This window comes from Danio rerio, chromosome 18 (assembly GCF_049306965.1).
Source record: "Danio rerio strain Tuebingen ecotype United States chromosome 18, GRCz12tu, whole genome shotgun sequence".
NCBI classification, from domain to species: domain Eukaryota; kingdom Metazoa; phylum Chordata; class Actinopteri; order Cypriniformes; family Danionidae; genus Danio; species Danio rerio.
The window spans coordinates 49,193,659-49,210,659 of NC_133193.1; the positions used below are offsets into that span (position 1 = coordinate 49,193,659).

The following is a 17,001-nucleotide window of genomic DNA, read 5'->3' on the forward strand; positions in this document are numbered from 1 at the left end:
GTCCTTTAAAGAGGTTTTAATTACATCAATCAACAAACAAGCTTACAGGTTCAATTTAAAATGTTAACATTCACTTCAAAACACTTCTGAAAATATGGTCTCTATTCTTCGGGAGTTAAAAATGTTACACTAGTGTCATATTTAGTACTCCAAGCACAGGGATCAAAGACACGGGGACATGGTGGTGTATGAAAATACATTTTGTGGATATTTGCTTGCTTTTGACAGTTTTTAGGTAAAGGAGAGATTTTTTTTGTTATCTTACATCTCTTGCGTTTATCATATCAAGTCAATAGAAAGGAAAGTTGGGATGTGGGGTTGGAGCGTGACAGGCCAGATCGAATCTATACCGCTGTGAGAATTTGCACAAACAATTTCCACAAAAAGTCTAACAAATATAATCCAAAGCATTGATTGAAAGCAATGCACAAATCCATAGTGACCTATTTGTTTTTTTTTATATATCTGATTAATACAATATCAGTTATATCAAAATGAGTTCAATAATTAGACAATTTGGCAATTCCTTTTTTCTTTTACTTTGTCCTAATTGAACTCCGCTATTCTGGGGTTACATACTGGATAAACAAACACTACCTGACAAAAGTCTCGTCGTCGATCGTAGTTGTAAGAGGAACAAATAATAACTTGACTTCTAGTTGATCGTTTGGAAAAGTGGCAGAAGGTTGATTTTCTGGTTAATCATCTGTTGAGCTGCATCCCAATCATCACAAATACTGCAGAAGACCTACTGAAACCAGCATGAACCCAAGATTCTTAGAAATCAGTCAAGTTTGGTGAAGGAAAAATCATGGTTTGGGGTTACATTTAGTATGTATACCACTAACTGCACTCAAAAAAAAAAAATACTAATATTTTCCTTCTTAGACTTTACAGACCTGAATCTTGTCTACAGCACTTATTCATTGTTGCTCTAATAGTTGTGTAAATTGCTTCCTTGTCCTCATTTGTAAGTCGCTTTGGATAAAAGCGTCTGCTAAATGACTAAATGTAATGTAAATGTAAGTATGTGGGCGTGTGAGAGATCTGCAGATACCACAGGCAACATCAACAGCCTGAGGTATCAAGCAGGCTCGTTCAGAGACTGTCCAAGGGGGGGGGGGGGGGGGGGGGGGGGGGGACGACTGTTGCGCGCGTACTGAAAAGGGGGTGGGATGTTGTTGTTGTTGTTGCGCGCGTTCTGATCAGCGGTGTTGTCACACGCGTAATGTAAAGCAGTGGGGGGGATGGGGGCATACTCAAAAGCGGTGTTGTCGCGCGCTTACTGAAGGGCGGTAGGGGGAGGGGGGGTGTCGCGGGGGCACTTTTGATCATTTTAGAAGGGCACTTTCTATCCAAGACTAAAAAGGGCATGTGCACGGCACAGGTTGAGCCCTATGTGTGCACGTGCCTGGTATCAAGACATTTGTGCTGCCCATTACATTACAAACCACAGGAGAGGGGAAATTCTTCAGCAGGATTGCGCTCCTCCTCATACTCCAGCCTCCACATCAAAGCTCCTGAAAGCTATTAAGGTCAAGGTGCATCAGGATTGGCCAGCCCAGTCAGCAGATATAAACATTATTGAGCATGTCTGGGGTAAGATGAAGGTGGAGGCATTGAAGATGAATCCAAAGAATCCTGATGAACTCTGGGAGTCCTGCAGGAACGCTTTCTTTGCCATTCCAGATGACTTTAATAATCAGTGATTTAAGTCATTGCAGAGATGTATGGATGCAGTCCTCCAAGATTATGGGAGTCATACACGATATTCATTCATGACTTTATATTCTATACTGCACATTATTTCTGTTAATTGAAAACACTTTTGTCTAAGCAAAGTCAGACCTTACTGTCCTAATTAAATAATGAAAAATCAAGGCATGATCATATTTTATTTTGGTAAAATAAGCGTAATCAGTGGCCTTTACCTTTCATATAAGCCACTTCTGATACCAAATGATCAACTAGAAGTACTTGTTGTTCCTAAAACTTGAATAGTCGACAAGACTTTTGTCAAGTAGTGTATATTTGCTGATATACAGCTGAATGAAAAACAGAATCTACCAGACACAGAGTGAGAACAGACATTAAAAGAAGGAATACACTTGAAGCAAATGGTGAACAGAAGTCAATCCAGGGGTGAATCGGTTATTCTGGATGCATTATTCCTCTTCCCTGAATCTCCTGGTTTCAAGGAAGCATAGGTCAAACGTGAGACTAGGTCATGATGTTTCTGTTAAAGTCATATGACAGTCTTCTCTTAGCATTTGCAGCTAACTGTTGGTTGGATGATGGGAGATTGGGAGAAAACCTGGCGGTGGACTTCAGTCGAACCGTCACGCATTCCTGAAGCAGAAAAGGAGGATGGTGTGGTTTAAATGTTGAAAACATACACTTAGCTGTATTAAAATAAAACAATCTGTGTGCAAACATAATATTTGATGCTGTTTTGATACCAAGGAAATTCTTCAGAATAGTTTAATGCAGCGGTTTCACGTTTCATTATACTTACAGAACTGGATTGTTCCAAATGCAGTGACTGAAGGAGAAGCTTACAAGACAGAGACTCCGCCCTCTTATATTTCACACCAATCATCCGGTCCAGATCCTGCAGGCCATCAAGTAAGCTCTGTTCCCTTTGAGCCAAAGCAAAATGATTAACTTGGAACTTAATAGCATGTAACAAGAAAAACAGATACTTTTATTGAATGTGAAATCACCAGAGAAACATTGGTTTTACACTTTTGGTCAATTCAAGAGGATAAAAACCGGAATTTCATGCAAAACAATAAGGTCTTTGTGTTGTGATGAAATGCGGATGTATCTTGTGTTGCCACAAGGTGGCAGTAGAAACGTAATTTATGTCAGGGATTTGTCAACATTTCCTGTAGCCTCCACAGTACTGAACATTCAGTTTTTGTCCCTTTTAAAGGGATAGACCACTCAAAAATGTAAATTTACTCACAAAACTGATTCATTTGATTTACTAAAATGTTTTGAGGGTTGAATTTAAACAAACATTAAATTTAGTAATGTTCAACTTTAAATTCAGCCCATAAAATTGTTTGCAACCATTTGCCTTAATAATTGTCAGTAAATACAGAGCATCATTTATTTCAGTGTATTAACTTTGCCTCAAATGGTTCTAAATCTTTATGAATTTCCTTTTTCTGTTAAACACGAAGATGTTTTGAAGAATGTCGGAAATCTGTAACTATTGACTTCCATAGTAGGAAAAACAAATACTGTGGAAGTCAATGGTTACAGGTTTCATTCCAACATAAACATAATAATTAATTTCTGTGTTCAACAGAAATAAGAAACTCAAACAGGTTTGTGAAAGTTGAGTAAATGATGACCCAGTTTTCAATTTTGGTTGACCCAAAACTGAAAACCCATGTTTTTTTTTTTGCTTAAAGGTGAAGACCCCACTCAGGGTTCGTACTGCACAATTGCTCTTACATTATGGCCCATGTATTAACACTAAATGTTTTATTTAATTAATGTTTTTATTTGTTTGCTGTTTTTAATTGTATTTTTCTTTCTTTTTTTCTGTTAAACACTAAAAGAAGATATTTTGAAGAATGTTGGAAACCTGTAACTATTGACTTCTAAAGTAGGAAAAACAAATACTATGTAAGTCAATAGTTACAGGTCTTCAACATTTTTCAAAATATCTTGTTTTGTGCTTAACAAAAAATAATCTTTTAAAGATTCCAAACAAATAAATGATGACAGAATTAAATTTTAGGGTGAACTATGCCTTTAAGAATTAAAATTAAAATTCTGTCATCATTTACTTGTTTTCAACTTTTAAAGAGTTTATTTTTGTTGTTAAACACAAATTAAGATGTTTTGAAGAATGTTGGAAACCTGTAACCATTGACTTCCATAGAATGAAAAACAAACACTGTGGAAGTCAATGGTTACAGGTTTCCAACATAAACAAAATAATACATTTTGTGTTCAACAGAAATAAGAATCTCAAACAGGCTTGTAAAAGTTGAGTAAACGATGACCCAGTTTTCAGTTTAGGGGGAACTATTGGGTAATTTTTATGTTCATAAAAAATGTTGTAATCGTGGTGTAAAAATTGAAAGGATATATCACCCTAAACTGAACATTTTTTTCATTTTTCACGCTTGTCAGATTTTTACCAGATGTCATATTGGACATACAAGATTAGCTGTGAATAATGCAACATACCTGCGCTCTCCTGTATTGCTGTTTTCAGCTGGTCCTTGCAGAAGTTGCTTTAGTGTGGGAATGTATCCAGGATCTTCACAGGGGGATTCTTCTGAGGGAAAGGCCTCTAGAAACACATTTGACTACACACACACACAAACGCACATGCAAGCAAATAAAAGTCATTAGGGAATTGACAGTGATGAGGGCAGTGAGTGGGTCAATAACTATCACATGGCTTTATTTAGGTCAACTTTTTAGTCTAATAAGGACTGCTTAACGGGATAGGATACCCAAAACTGAAAATTTAGATTCAGTCACTTGTCATAATAAACCTGTCGAAAACTGCTAAAACCATTTACTTCCATAGTATTTGTTTTTCTTACTATTGAAGTCAATGGTTACAGGTTTGTCACATTTTCAACTGTTTGTTTAACAGGATAAAGAAACGTATAATGGGTAAATACTGAATACAGTTTTATTTTGGGGTGAACTATACCTTTAATTGTGTTACCAATTTCCATCTCATATCGTATCTCAGCTAGGGATTTAAATACAGTATCTTCGAGGATATTTCAACCTTAAATGAAAATGACATTATTGTTTATTTTCCCATATGTGTTTTTTTTTTAACCTTTACAAGTTAATTTCTTCTGTTGAACACAAAAGAAGATATTTTAAAGAATGCTGGGACCCATCAACTTCTTGAGTGAGGAAAAAATGTCTATAGAAGTTAATGGGTGCCAGATACCAGCATTTTTCAAAGTATCTTTTTTTGTCTAACAGCAGAAATAGTGATGGTTGAGTGAAAATTTTCATTTTTCGGTGAACTATCCCTTTAAATGTGCAACTGATTTCCTTCTCATGACATATGTTTACTTTTCAGATAGGGTTTTTAATGTATTATTTTCTGTGTCTGTAAAGACCTAGAAAAACCTCAAATGGAAATAACCTTATGTTGTTTTAAACTTTCCTGAGTTTTTTCAGTTGAACACAAAAGAAGATATTTTGAAGAATGTTGGCATCCATCAAATTCCATAGCAGGAAAAAAATCATATGGAAATCAATGGGTGCAAGCATTTTCCAAAATTTTGTGAGTGAATGATGGCATGGTTTTCATTTTTGAGTGAACTATCCCATTAACTGGGTGACCAATTTCCTTCTCATATCATATCTTTACATCTCATCTTGGATTTAAATACAGTATCTTCAAGTATAGTTCACCCTAAAATGAAAATCCCCTCATTGTTTATTCACCCTCACATGCTTTTAAACATTTACATTTTTTCTTCTGTTAAACACAAAAGAAGACATTTTGAAGAATGCTGAAACCATCGACTTCCATAGTATTGTTTTTTCTATGGAAGTCAATGGTTACAGGTTTGTAACATTTTCAACTGTTTGTTTAACAGAATGAAGAAACTCATAATGGGTTGAAACCACTTGAGGGCTGAGAAAATACTGAGTACAGTTTCATTTTGTGAACTATCCCTTTAACTGTGTTACCAATTTTCATATCATATCTCAGCTAGGATTTAAATACAGTATCTTCACGTATAGTTTACCCTAAAATGAAAATCACCTCATTGTTTATTCTCTCTTGTGTGGTTTTAAACATTTAGTTGTTTTTCTTCTGTTGAACACAAAAGAAGATATTTTGAAGAATGCTGGCACCCACCAACCTCTATAGTAGGAAAAAGAGTACTATGGAGCTTAATGGTTGCCAGAAACCAGCTTTTTTTAAAATATCTTACTTGTGCTCAACAGCAGAAATGGTTGGGTAAAATATTTCATTTTTGGGCGAACCTTCTCTTTGAAATTCTTGTCATTAATCTATAAGAATAGTTATTATAACCACTTTACCACATTATGAAGAGGAGAGAGGGAAAGTTTTGGGTTTTCGGTAGAAGGCCACCACTGTTCACCAGGCACTATCTTCTGCTCAGCAGTCTCCTGGCTGAAGGCCACCCATGTGCTCTCTGACTGCTGGCATGACTGAACCACCGTCCAATCAGATGCCCAGGATGCAGGTTCATTTGCTTCAGCAGAACTGGTGTGTTGTTCTAGGAGAAGATAAAGACTCATGTAAGTCTAAAATATCTAAATCTCTTTAAAAGTTGGAAGATGTTCTGCTTTCTGTGGTCAAAAGGTTTCACAAACTGTAGTACCAAATGCTAAGTGCAATAACCGACAAGTGTTGAACCATACTTCAGTTGTCTGATTTTGTATACTCTGTAAACTAAATGTCTATTGAGTTTTATAGACATTTGTAGAAATGAATAACATGGGCTCTTTGTAAAACATCCACATACGTATTTTTTGCTACCCCAAAAGCACATCTGTACATACTAATCTCTGCAGTTTCCAGCTGGATTGAAGTAAGTAAATAAATAAGTAAGTAATGTTATGTTATGTATATAGTGCATTTATCATGTATGGCCATAGACCCAAAGCATGAGGAGCGGGGGGGGGTTGGGGGGGGGGGGTGGATGGGTGTGTCTCTCCACACCACCACCAGTGTGCTGCATCCACTTGGATGATGCGACAGCAGCCATGGGATAACAGCGCCAGTGCGCTCTTCACACACACCAGCTATAGGTTTAGTGGAGAGACAGTGTTAGAGTTAATTCGGTTTATGAGGATGAATGGGAGGCCATGATGGGTAAGCAGACATCCCAAGTCATCTGGAAGTTCCGGGAGACCGGAATGCCCGCAAACGAGTGATAATCTCCCGAACATTGTGCGTCTCCCGCCCGGCCCTCAAATAAGTCGTGCACCTTTCTCACCCCTCACCGGATCCCTCCTCGCTCTCAGACACTCTTCACATTCATCTAGCACCCCCTCAAATGTTTCACGTAACAGAACTCCCACAAAAATACACATTACCGCAACATCTAGTCCGGGAATGACTATTCTCAACTTGGGATGTCTGGGTAAGGGCTGATGAAGGGAGTTTGGCCAGGACACCAAGGTAACACCACTACTCTTTACAAGAAGTGCCAACAATATTCTCGTTTGTTTTCTTTTTTTAAAGAATTTATGTAGTCATGCACACGATTTGACAGCTAATATGACGATGATTTGACGCTTCACAAAAGTCGCAGATATACCTTTACTGATATCAAAATGCTTTTTTGATGCAAAATTAGTTTGAACCGCCAGTTATTAAGAAACTTGAATAAGCCTATGTAACGGATCTACTTTCACTCAATGACATTGAGACGACACCAAGAGCTGCATTCCTTCACTTTATATAGTCCTGGAGAAGACAATTAAACACAATTATGTTGTCTTCTGCCTGCACTGCACATCCGACCCCCTCATCAATACACAGCAGCATTGTGAGGGTGGGAGGGGAAAAAAAACAACTACGGCAACACAAGAGGTACAAAAAGGGGCGGTGTGCAGGTTAAACACTGCCACGGTAAATAAATGAAAATGACTCCAAAATCATTCTTAAAATGATAAAATATGAAATAAAATATTTAAATAAATAAAAACTCACAAAATAATTTGAAAAATGTTATAATTTTAACAGAGTGCAATTGTAACTCTGTTACACCTACTAAAGAAAATCCGCTCTGAAAGAGGAAATAAATGTGGAAAGTGATTGCGTATCGCATCTAACAAAACATTTACTACAAATTTGATGTCGTTTTGCTCAAATGGATAATTGAACATTAATGTCATTATGCTGTTGTGACGTCAGCCAGTCATTGCATTGCTGATCATTGTTTCGAGAATCGATAGATCAGTCCCTCTCAACACACGCAGCGATCTCAGATCAGTTTAATCTGATTCGCAAACTTGTTTGAAGAACCAAATTAGTCAGAGATCAGTTAACAAGATTAAAAAAAATCCAGGATCTGTCAAATCATCTTAGATCATTTAAGCAAGATACGAAGAACAGAGACCCCTGGTCAAGTTTAAGTTGTTGTTTACTTTAGGGTAGTAAGTTAAAAGGGAACTTATGATTTTGTACCCATTCCCCAAAATATAATTTCCACATGCTGCAACACAACAAACAATCACACACTGCACATTTCACTTTGAATGTGTCAGAAGCAACAGAATATAATTTAGCAGAAATATTGCCTTGGCCATGTTTTTCCCAATAAGCCTGGAATGGAAAGGCATGTTAAATTGATTCCAGAAATAACTTATTTGTCGTTTATAAGATTCACTTGGGTGACCTTATTTCGGAACTAAAAACTACAGAAAGTAGGTCAAACCTTGTTTACGCAGACTACCTGCTTTTCACCTTTTTACAGAACAGGATTAATCCTGTGGATTGAGATCACACAGTGACTGCCAGAAATGTAATGATATTATTAAAGGGGAAAGCCTTTGCTTTTGATTGAAAATTATCAGCAGAATACAGCGGATGAATAAATAATGCAGAGTTTGTCCTTATTTTGTGATCAAGCCATTGCTTTTAGACACGCTGGTTGGCCTCCCCTCTGCTCCCAGTGGCCTTGTGTTTGCATGTCTTTTTAATGCTGCCTCCTGCCTTAGGCTGGTACACAGCAACAGGGGGAGTGAGAGGTTGGGGGGATAGGAATTCCAAGTAGTGCTTTAAATAATTAATATCTTCACATGAGGTCGGGAAAGCGAGGGGGTCTGCAGGAATCCAGGTCAATCTAAACAGACTATTTAGTACTGGGACGGCATGTGTATCTGGCCACTGACACCCAAACAAAGACAGGATCCTGCTCCCAAAGAGAACTTACTGTGCCTTCCTTTAATTGGGCTTCTATATATCACATTTTCCTGTTGTGATTATTATCAAGATACTCACCTAAACTGCAAAAAAAGGTTAGTTTAACAGGTTTAATAACCAACGAATACTCAGTATGCTGCTTTGTTTTGTATAGATGTTCAGAGTAAATAAAAGTTTTGAACAAATGACATTGAAAGGAAAGGATGATTAAGCACAATAGGTAACACCCCATTCACAGGGGGCTTCAGCGACAACGCTTGACTGAAGGCGTGTCTGAAGTTGGGGCTGAAGTGATCGTCATGGAAGCGTCGGCCAATGAAATACAGTCAGCATTAGACCACTATCTGAGCTGGTGTATTTGCATACAGCGATCTAATTGGCTGACGCTTCCGTCGGCGCTTGAAAAGTTGAGCTAGTCCCAACTTCTGCAGCGAGCAACGCCTCTGAAGCGGTGTTGAAAGGATCCACAATGCAGTTCGGCAACGCCTGACATCACCCATTCAAAGTGAATGGGAAGCGTTGACGCTGACGCCCCGGGCGTAACACTTTAACAAAAAGTCTCATCATTAAAATGAACATTGAGAAACATTATACTTATATTAAAGTTAATAAAGTAAAATACAACAGAATTTTATGAGTTATAACTCAATTTATTAAAAGAATTATGACTTTTGATTTTAAGGTGTTAATAGATATTAACTAATGAATTCACGTCACTTGAGATTAATAAATGCTTTTGTAGTTGCCATTACATAGACTGACTTCACGCGGCCGCCATTTTCAAAAGCGAAGTCGAGGCTGCGGTGGGAAGAAAGCCGGAAGTATCATTGGGAGTTACATAGGAATGTTGTGTAGCTGGCTATATCTTATCAGCGAAGAGAAAGTGGCACAAATTTATCATTTCTCCGCCTTCCGGGTGACCCGGAGGTCCGTTCTTAATGAATGGTGAATGTAAAAAGGGACATTAGAGCTCATTTTCAGCTAAGTTAAGGGAAATGGCACTAGTTAGCTAACATTTTCTTTCCCAAACACACGTTTTAGATGCCATTCATCAAACTCGAGTTAATAAACTGATTCTTTCACTATATTAGGCTTGTCACGATACTGAATTAAAAGTAAAACGGCAATTTCTCATCTTCCACTCCCTTTAGAAGTCAGTTGTGTCGCACCATGGCACATTGGCTATTTACATGGTGGACTCTGTAAGTGGAAAAACTGAACGCTTCACTAGCTTTTAACAGTTAAACAGAGCATCTGCAGCAAGAGGATAAAGAATGAGCCTCCTCCATTCAGCCTCTTTACTTTCGTGGATAAGGAAACGGTGTTGTACGCACTCCATTGAAGGCATTTATTAGCCTACATATTTAATTTCGTTTGTTAAGCACAAAGATTTGTTTTAAAACTATTTCTAAATACAGTTCTCATCATGCGTGCCATAAAAATGCTGATTGGTTCACAGAAAGAACCTTATAGAGCTCAACTTTGCAGATGAAACCTTTTTTTTGTTTTTATATAAAAGTGTTCAAATGTAAACAACTTATACAAAAACATCACATAACATAAATAAGTTGTCATTTAATAAGAATATGTGAAAACTCAATTTTGACAAAAATGTCAGAGAACCTGATAATTCTAAGGTGACCATATGCCTACTTCTAATGTGGCAATGTGATGTACTTTCAAGACTGTTGTGTACTTACCACAGTTGTCATCTTCTCCTGGAGCCAACTGTTGGACCTGCTTGGACTCGTCCGTCCACAGTTGCTCCGCACCCGCCTGCATGAACGCCCCGAACTCATCCTCCTCGCCCACATCCAGAGATCCCTCGTCAGCGGCCACCGTGTCCCCGTGGTCAACTCTCACCGGCTCTGTTAGCAACTCTGAGTTCAGCACAAGCAGCACGTCTCCACCTCCAGCCCCCTCCTCGCCTGTGCCTAATGCTGGGACGGCTGTTGCTATGGCTGCAGTGGTGGTTGGGGCAGGATTAGGCTGGGAGTGAATGGTGGTTACAGTTACATTAGCCGCTGGTGCGGTAAAACCTCGTGAAGAGGATTTGTCAGACTGCTGAACTTCAAGTTGCTCCGTGATTAATTGCTGAGGCGAGCACACTGACGGCCTCCTCTTCTTCTCTGTAGTGCTACATTCAACACCCACCGCTGTGCAGCGGCCCTCGGGCACGGCTGTAGCCTTTGTGTCTGGAGTGTCATCGCTCAGTGCTGTGAGCTCGGTCGTCTCCACCGAATGTAGATTCTCACGCTCTAGCAGGCGCTCATCTGGCCTGGATTCTTGATCCTTCTGAACAGCGATTTCAGAGGGAGGATGATCTACGCTGGGCTCAGTGTTTGTTGTGGAGAGTTTTGTATGTGAAGTACTCTCAAGTGCTACAGATGATCCTAGGTTTGGCACGTCATCAAGTGAGTTGTTAATGTTATGGCGATCATCGGGACTAATCTCCTGCGCATCACCATTGGCACGATTTGAGTCTGTTTTGAATTCATTATTAAATTGATAATCACTCATCCCAGGTTCAACCTGCTCATCTAGTTTGGCACATGCTTCTGCAGAAGAGTTTTCAGGTGCAACAGGTCGACCCTCTTCAGCTTTAACTGCATCATTGAGGTCTTTCTGATTTGCACTGGTTGCTTCTTGACATTGTGTGATGGTGTTATCTGGTGTGTCTGAAATCTCTGCACTTTTTTGATCACCATGTTCCAGCTCAATGCACTGATTACTAATCTCCCCACTGCCGTGAGCTGCTGTTCTTTTCTCCACTGAGCCTGTTGCTTTACTGCACTTCCTCCATTTTCTTATAGCCCTCGGCTTGGCCTTGAACATCCCGCCTTCATCCGTCCCATCCTGGCTCGCTCTCGGTCCCCTAGAGGAACGTCTAAGCTCCTCCTTCGGCCCTTCGAGGATGACAGTGTGAGTCCTTGGACTGACAAGTCTCGTCCCTGCCCCTCGGTTTCCTACAGCACAGATATAGCTGCCTCGTCCCTGGGCTTTGAGAAAAAGGCAGCGAGTCTGAGTCTGTCTGCCTCCCGCTTCTGTGCCTTTCAAAGTGGCCACAGTCACAAGTGCACCAAGTCCGCCTTGCCGTACCCCTGGAGCTCTCGTTGCATTACTTGTGCTTTCCAATGCGTGCCCATAACCACTGCTGACCGGAGCCGACCAGCTTCTCTGCCCCACCCTGTTTTCATGGGGCTGTTGGCATGTGCCCTGTGCCCGTGGTCCAATATTAGCCTTTCTCCTGGCTTTAGAGTAGCCGCCACTCACAGCCCATGCTCTCAGGCCTTTAATCAGGGGAATGGCTCCAAACTCAAGGGCACTGGTGAATGAAACATTGGTTCTTCGGCACTCATTCAGTAGATCCCTGTGGGTCATGTCCAAGCAGTTATTGTTGTTGTTCTGCTGCAGCATTCTTCTCGGGGGATTAATATCGGAGGCTGTGATGGGTAAAAACAGCATTCGGGATCTGTTACAGCACAGCTTTATCATTCAGCCACAGAATGCAGACAGAATTTGTATAAAATAGGTGTAATGTCTGGTGATTAAAGATAAGTAGAGATTAAGTGTCCGATTAAACATTACAGTTCAAGTTAAATCGTCATTAAATGAATAAGGAAGAATTGAGAAACGTTTGGAATTCATAGGATTTCATTGCACATGCGAAGTCATCAACGCCAATCGAGAACATACAGTGCGCAGCGTACGGGTACACGCCTCACAAATCTATCTTTTAAATTCATATTTTTAATAGGATATATTATAACTATATATGTGTGCATATACATTAGATTAGACAGTCCTGAAGCCAAATCTGGAGCTTATCTAACAAAATAACTTACGATAACGGTCTAAAAACTAGTACGACCACATTTATATGTTATAGGAAAAAGTTAAATAGAAATTTAAAAACTAGGAAAAATCAAGAGAAGCAAAACATTTTTAAATTACACTATAAATAAATAAATAAATAAATAAATATATATATATATATATATATATATATATATATATATATATATATATATATATATATATATATATATATACATACATACACACACACACACACACACACACACGCACACACACACACACACACACAGTTGAAGTCAGAATTATTAGCCCCCCTGAATTATTAGCGCCCCTGCTTATTTTTTCCCCCAATTTCTTTTCTGTTTTGGGAAGTGCCACAGGATTTTTAATGACCACAGAGATTCAGGACCTCGATTTAACCGAAAATCGGTTAATAAATTACTTATCCGAAAGATGGTGCTCACTGACAGTATAGTGTCCTATCTATTCCAAACTCTTCCCCGGAGAATCATCAGTCTACAATGATCACTTATTGGCTCCTGTAGCAGAAGACGGGGCTTCATTCGCCATATTGATCGTTACACTTTTCCTCATTTAAAACTACACAAGGGACAAGTGTGTGTTCAAAACTCTGATATTTCCAATTGTTCCAAAGACTATAGAAGTGAAGAGACAGGATTAAAATTATGTTCATTTGCGTTCCAAAGATGAACTGTTTGGAATGGCAAGAGGACATGATATACTGTATTGAAATACAGTTGAAGTCAGAATTATTAGCCCCCCTAAATTATTAGCTCCCCTGTTAATTTTTTCCCCCAATTTCTGTTTAATGGAGAGCAGATTTTTTTCAGCACATTTCTAAGCATAATAGTTTTAAAAACTTATTTCTAATAACTCATTTATTTTATCTTTTCCATGATGACAGTAAATAATGTTTTATTAGATATTTTTCAAGACACTTCTACACAGATTAAAGTGACATTTAAAGGCTTAACTGGGTTAATTAGGTGAACTAGGCAAGTTAGGTTAATTAGTCAAGTTATTGTATAATGATGGTTTGTTCTGTAGATTATCTAAAAAAAAAATTTGCTTAAAGGGCTAATAATTTTGTCCCAAAAATGTTTTTAAAAAAATTAATAACTGCTTTTATTCAAGCCGAAATAAAACAAATAAGACTTTCTCCAGAAGAAAACATATTATCAGACATACTGTGAAAATTTCATTGCTCTGTTAAAAAATTGTTTGGGAAATATTTAAAAAAGAAAATAAAAATCTAAAGGGGGCTAATAATTCTGACTTCAACTGTATATATTATATATATATATATATATATATATATATATGAAATATGTAACAAACTGTTTCTGTATTGCTTCAATTTGACAGTATTGGTTATGGTTATAGCAAATAATTTCGACTAGATGCATCAATCTTACTTAATATCAATTGCTATTAATGCATTATTAAAGAGCAAAAGTTGCTTTTACTAAAATGATTTTTTATTAACTTGTAATGATTAATTAATTAATTAATTAGTTAATAATTAATGCTGTAAAATATATAGCTCATTATGCATCTATGGTAAATAGTGGATTAATAAATTAACTAATGGTATGGTATGTACACATACACTACCAGGTACTGTCAGTCACATGATCCTTCAGAAATCACTCTAATATTAATTATTATTATTATTATTATTAATGATAGTAATAAGAAAATAATGGAGTACTAATTTCATTTAAAACTACAAACAATAAGAAAGCAGTTATTTAAAATTTTATTAAATATTTAACAGTTACATTTTTTTTACATTTAATAAATGCCGCCTTGATGAACAGATAAGTTTTCTTAAAATAAAAACCATGAAGAAAGAAAAACTGATCCTAAACTATTGATGTATATTTTTTTTTATTACACACACACACACACACACACACACACACACACACACGTTTATTTTTTCCCCAATTTCTGTTTAACGGAGAGATTTTTTCAGCACATTTCTAAAAATAATAGTTTTAATAACTCATCTCTAATGACTACTAGATATTTTTCAAGACACTTCTATACAGCTTAAAGTGACATTTAAAGGCTCAACTCGGTTAATTAGGTTAACTAGGCAGGATAGGGTAATTAGGCAAGTTATTGTATAATGATGGTCAAAAAAAAAAAAAAAAAGCTTAAAGGGGCTAATAATTTTGTCCCTAAAATAGATCAAAAAAAAATCAAAAACTGATTTTATTCAAGCCGAAAAAAAACAAATTAGACTTTCTCCAGAAGAAAAAATCTTATTAGACATACTTTGAAAATGTCCTAGCTTTGTTAAACATCATTTAGGAAATACTTGAAATAATTTAAATAAAAATAAAGGAGGGCTATAATTCAACTGTATATACAGTTGAAGTCAGAATTATTAGCCCCTTTGATTTTTTTGTCTTTCTAATATTTCCCAAATGATGTTTAACAGAGCAAGGACATTTTCACAGTATGTCTGATAATATTTTTTCAGGGGGGCTAATAATCCTAACTTCAACTCTGTGTGTGTGTGTGTATATATATATATATATATATATATATATATAGTATATTTTATTTTTAGTTATTGCAGCTATAATTAAATGATATTGTCATGTCATAAAATATCCATTTAATTTAATAAAATAATTTTTATATTTTATTTTGTAACAGTTTAATTTAAAATGTTTAGTACACATCTACACAAATTCTTTGTTTAAAATGGATTATATTCAATATTAGAACAATTATTACTTTAAGCAATCATACATTGTATACGATATAATCTATATTTCCCTCAGATTTTGTTCGCCTGTCACAAACTATGTCATGATGATCATACAGAGGATGCTGTATTACGTAGTCTACACACACACAATACGTGATCGCATCACTTGCACCAAATCGGGGGAGTCTATCATTAACTAACACTTGCCCACACAGATGAATCCTTACATGAAGCATCCTCGAGGAGGGGGAATTATCCGCATCGCTCCTTTTCGCGTTTTAATACCAGATTATACCCCTACATTTTAAATAACAAATACCCGGGGTCTGTCTTTCTTTGTGCCCGCTTACCTTTACAGTGTGCCAGTCATTTTCCTCGTGCCGAAAGCGATGTCACGAATCACACAATTCCAGCTGTCGTACGTTGTGAAGATGCTTCTGGGCTGAAGGATTTTGCCTTTAACCTTCATGAGGATTTTAGACTGCGCGGAAATTAAGATATCCATTACACCGCTACGTTTAAGGCAGCATATCCGAATACAGACCTACGAATTTTAGTGAAGCCTATTAAATCCCATGTTCATCCTGTGTGCTGAACGTCACGCTACACCTCCGTGTCTCCCCATAGCGCAGGCTGCTTTTACTGGCGATGCAACGCAGATCCTCCGCAATCCCGCGCGTGCGCTCAGCTGACCAATAGCGCGCACGCTGCCGGTGCGTCCACGTTTACGCACGAGCACGACACGCACACGCGCCAACATTACCTCATTATAGCATCTTCATTTACATCTTCAGTCAGTTCTGGTGGGTACAGTAGGTCACCTTGTGTCTTCACCCTTTTGAATCCCTTGTGCACCGTCTCTTTTGGTAGACTTCTTTCTTTTACGCGCGTAATGGCAACTTAAAATGAAAGTTTTGAAACGAGACGTCCCGTTTTGTTGTCTGCTTCCAATTGACAGACTTTGTGGTGAGGTTTTAAGTCACTTTTTGAGAGGAAAATGTCAAAATTTAGGTGAACATGTTTATTTTCATTCATTTATCCATTCATTCATTTTCATTTCAGCTCAGTCCCTTTATTAATCAGGGGTCACCACAGCGGAATGAACTGCCAACTAATCCAGCATATGTTTTACGCAGTGGATGCCCTTCCAGCCGCAACTCAACATTGGGAAACACCCAGGAGCACAACTACACATTTACTGAGGGGTATGCAGGTTCCACCACCACCACCACCGCCAATCCAACTAGGCTATGTTATAACAACAAAGTGATAGTGCTAAAATTTTGCATCAATATATTAAAGATATTTTTTCCTCGTCAACATGATTCAGACAAATACATTCACAATTCTGAACACAACTGAAATAATATGAAGTAGTAAAAGTATAATTACACTAAGCCTGTTAAATCACAAAGAATTACATCTCATCCCAACCCAAATTTCTTCTCAATTTTAATTTCCTCACTAAATGATTATAGCACCTTGACGTCCCTTGCTTTTGTATTTTTTGTACATTTGATAGATAGAT

The 17,001-nt window shown here is 37.6% G+C and overlaps 1 protein-coding gene and 1 long non-coding RNA gene across 3 annotated transcripts; one reads left to right on the forward strand and one right to left on the reverse strand.

The window, feature by feature from the left end:
- Positions 1–16,117, reverse strand: si:ch211-14c7.2. Of its 2 annotated transcripts, none has more exons than XM_001920354.7 (6): positions 15,824–16,117; positions 10,609–12,351; positions 6,052–6,251; positions 4,210–4,331; positions 2,516–2,639; positions 1–2,349 (listed from the first exon to the last, which is right to left on the reverse strand). In XM_001920354.7, the coding sequence occupies exons 2-6, from the start codon at positions 12,323–12,325 to the stop codon at positions 2,221–2,223; spliced, it is 2,292 nt and encodes a 763-aa protein (XP_001920389.1). In that variant the 5' UTR covers positions 12,326–12,351; positions 15,824–16,117; the 3' UTR covers positions 1–2,220. The 2 variants fall into 2 exon arrangements, 1 of the variants encoding a protein (XP_001920389.1); XR_012393848.1 differs by lacking the exons at positions 1–2,349; positions 2,516–2,639 and adding exons at positions 3,396–3,547; positions 3,740–3,986 and having other exon boundaries at positions 4,161–4,331.
- Positions 3,396–7,372, forward strand: LOC141378679 (uncharacterized). Its single transcript, XR_012393857.1, has 3 exons — positions 3,396–3,557; positions 3,742–4,025; positions 4,185–7,372. It is a non-coding gene; the product is annotated as an uncharacterized lncRNA (long non-coding RNA).
- Positions 16,118–17,001: the final 884 nt, after the last annotated feature.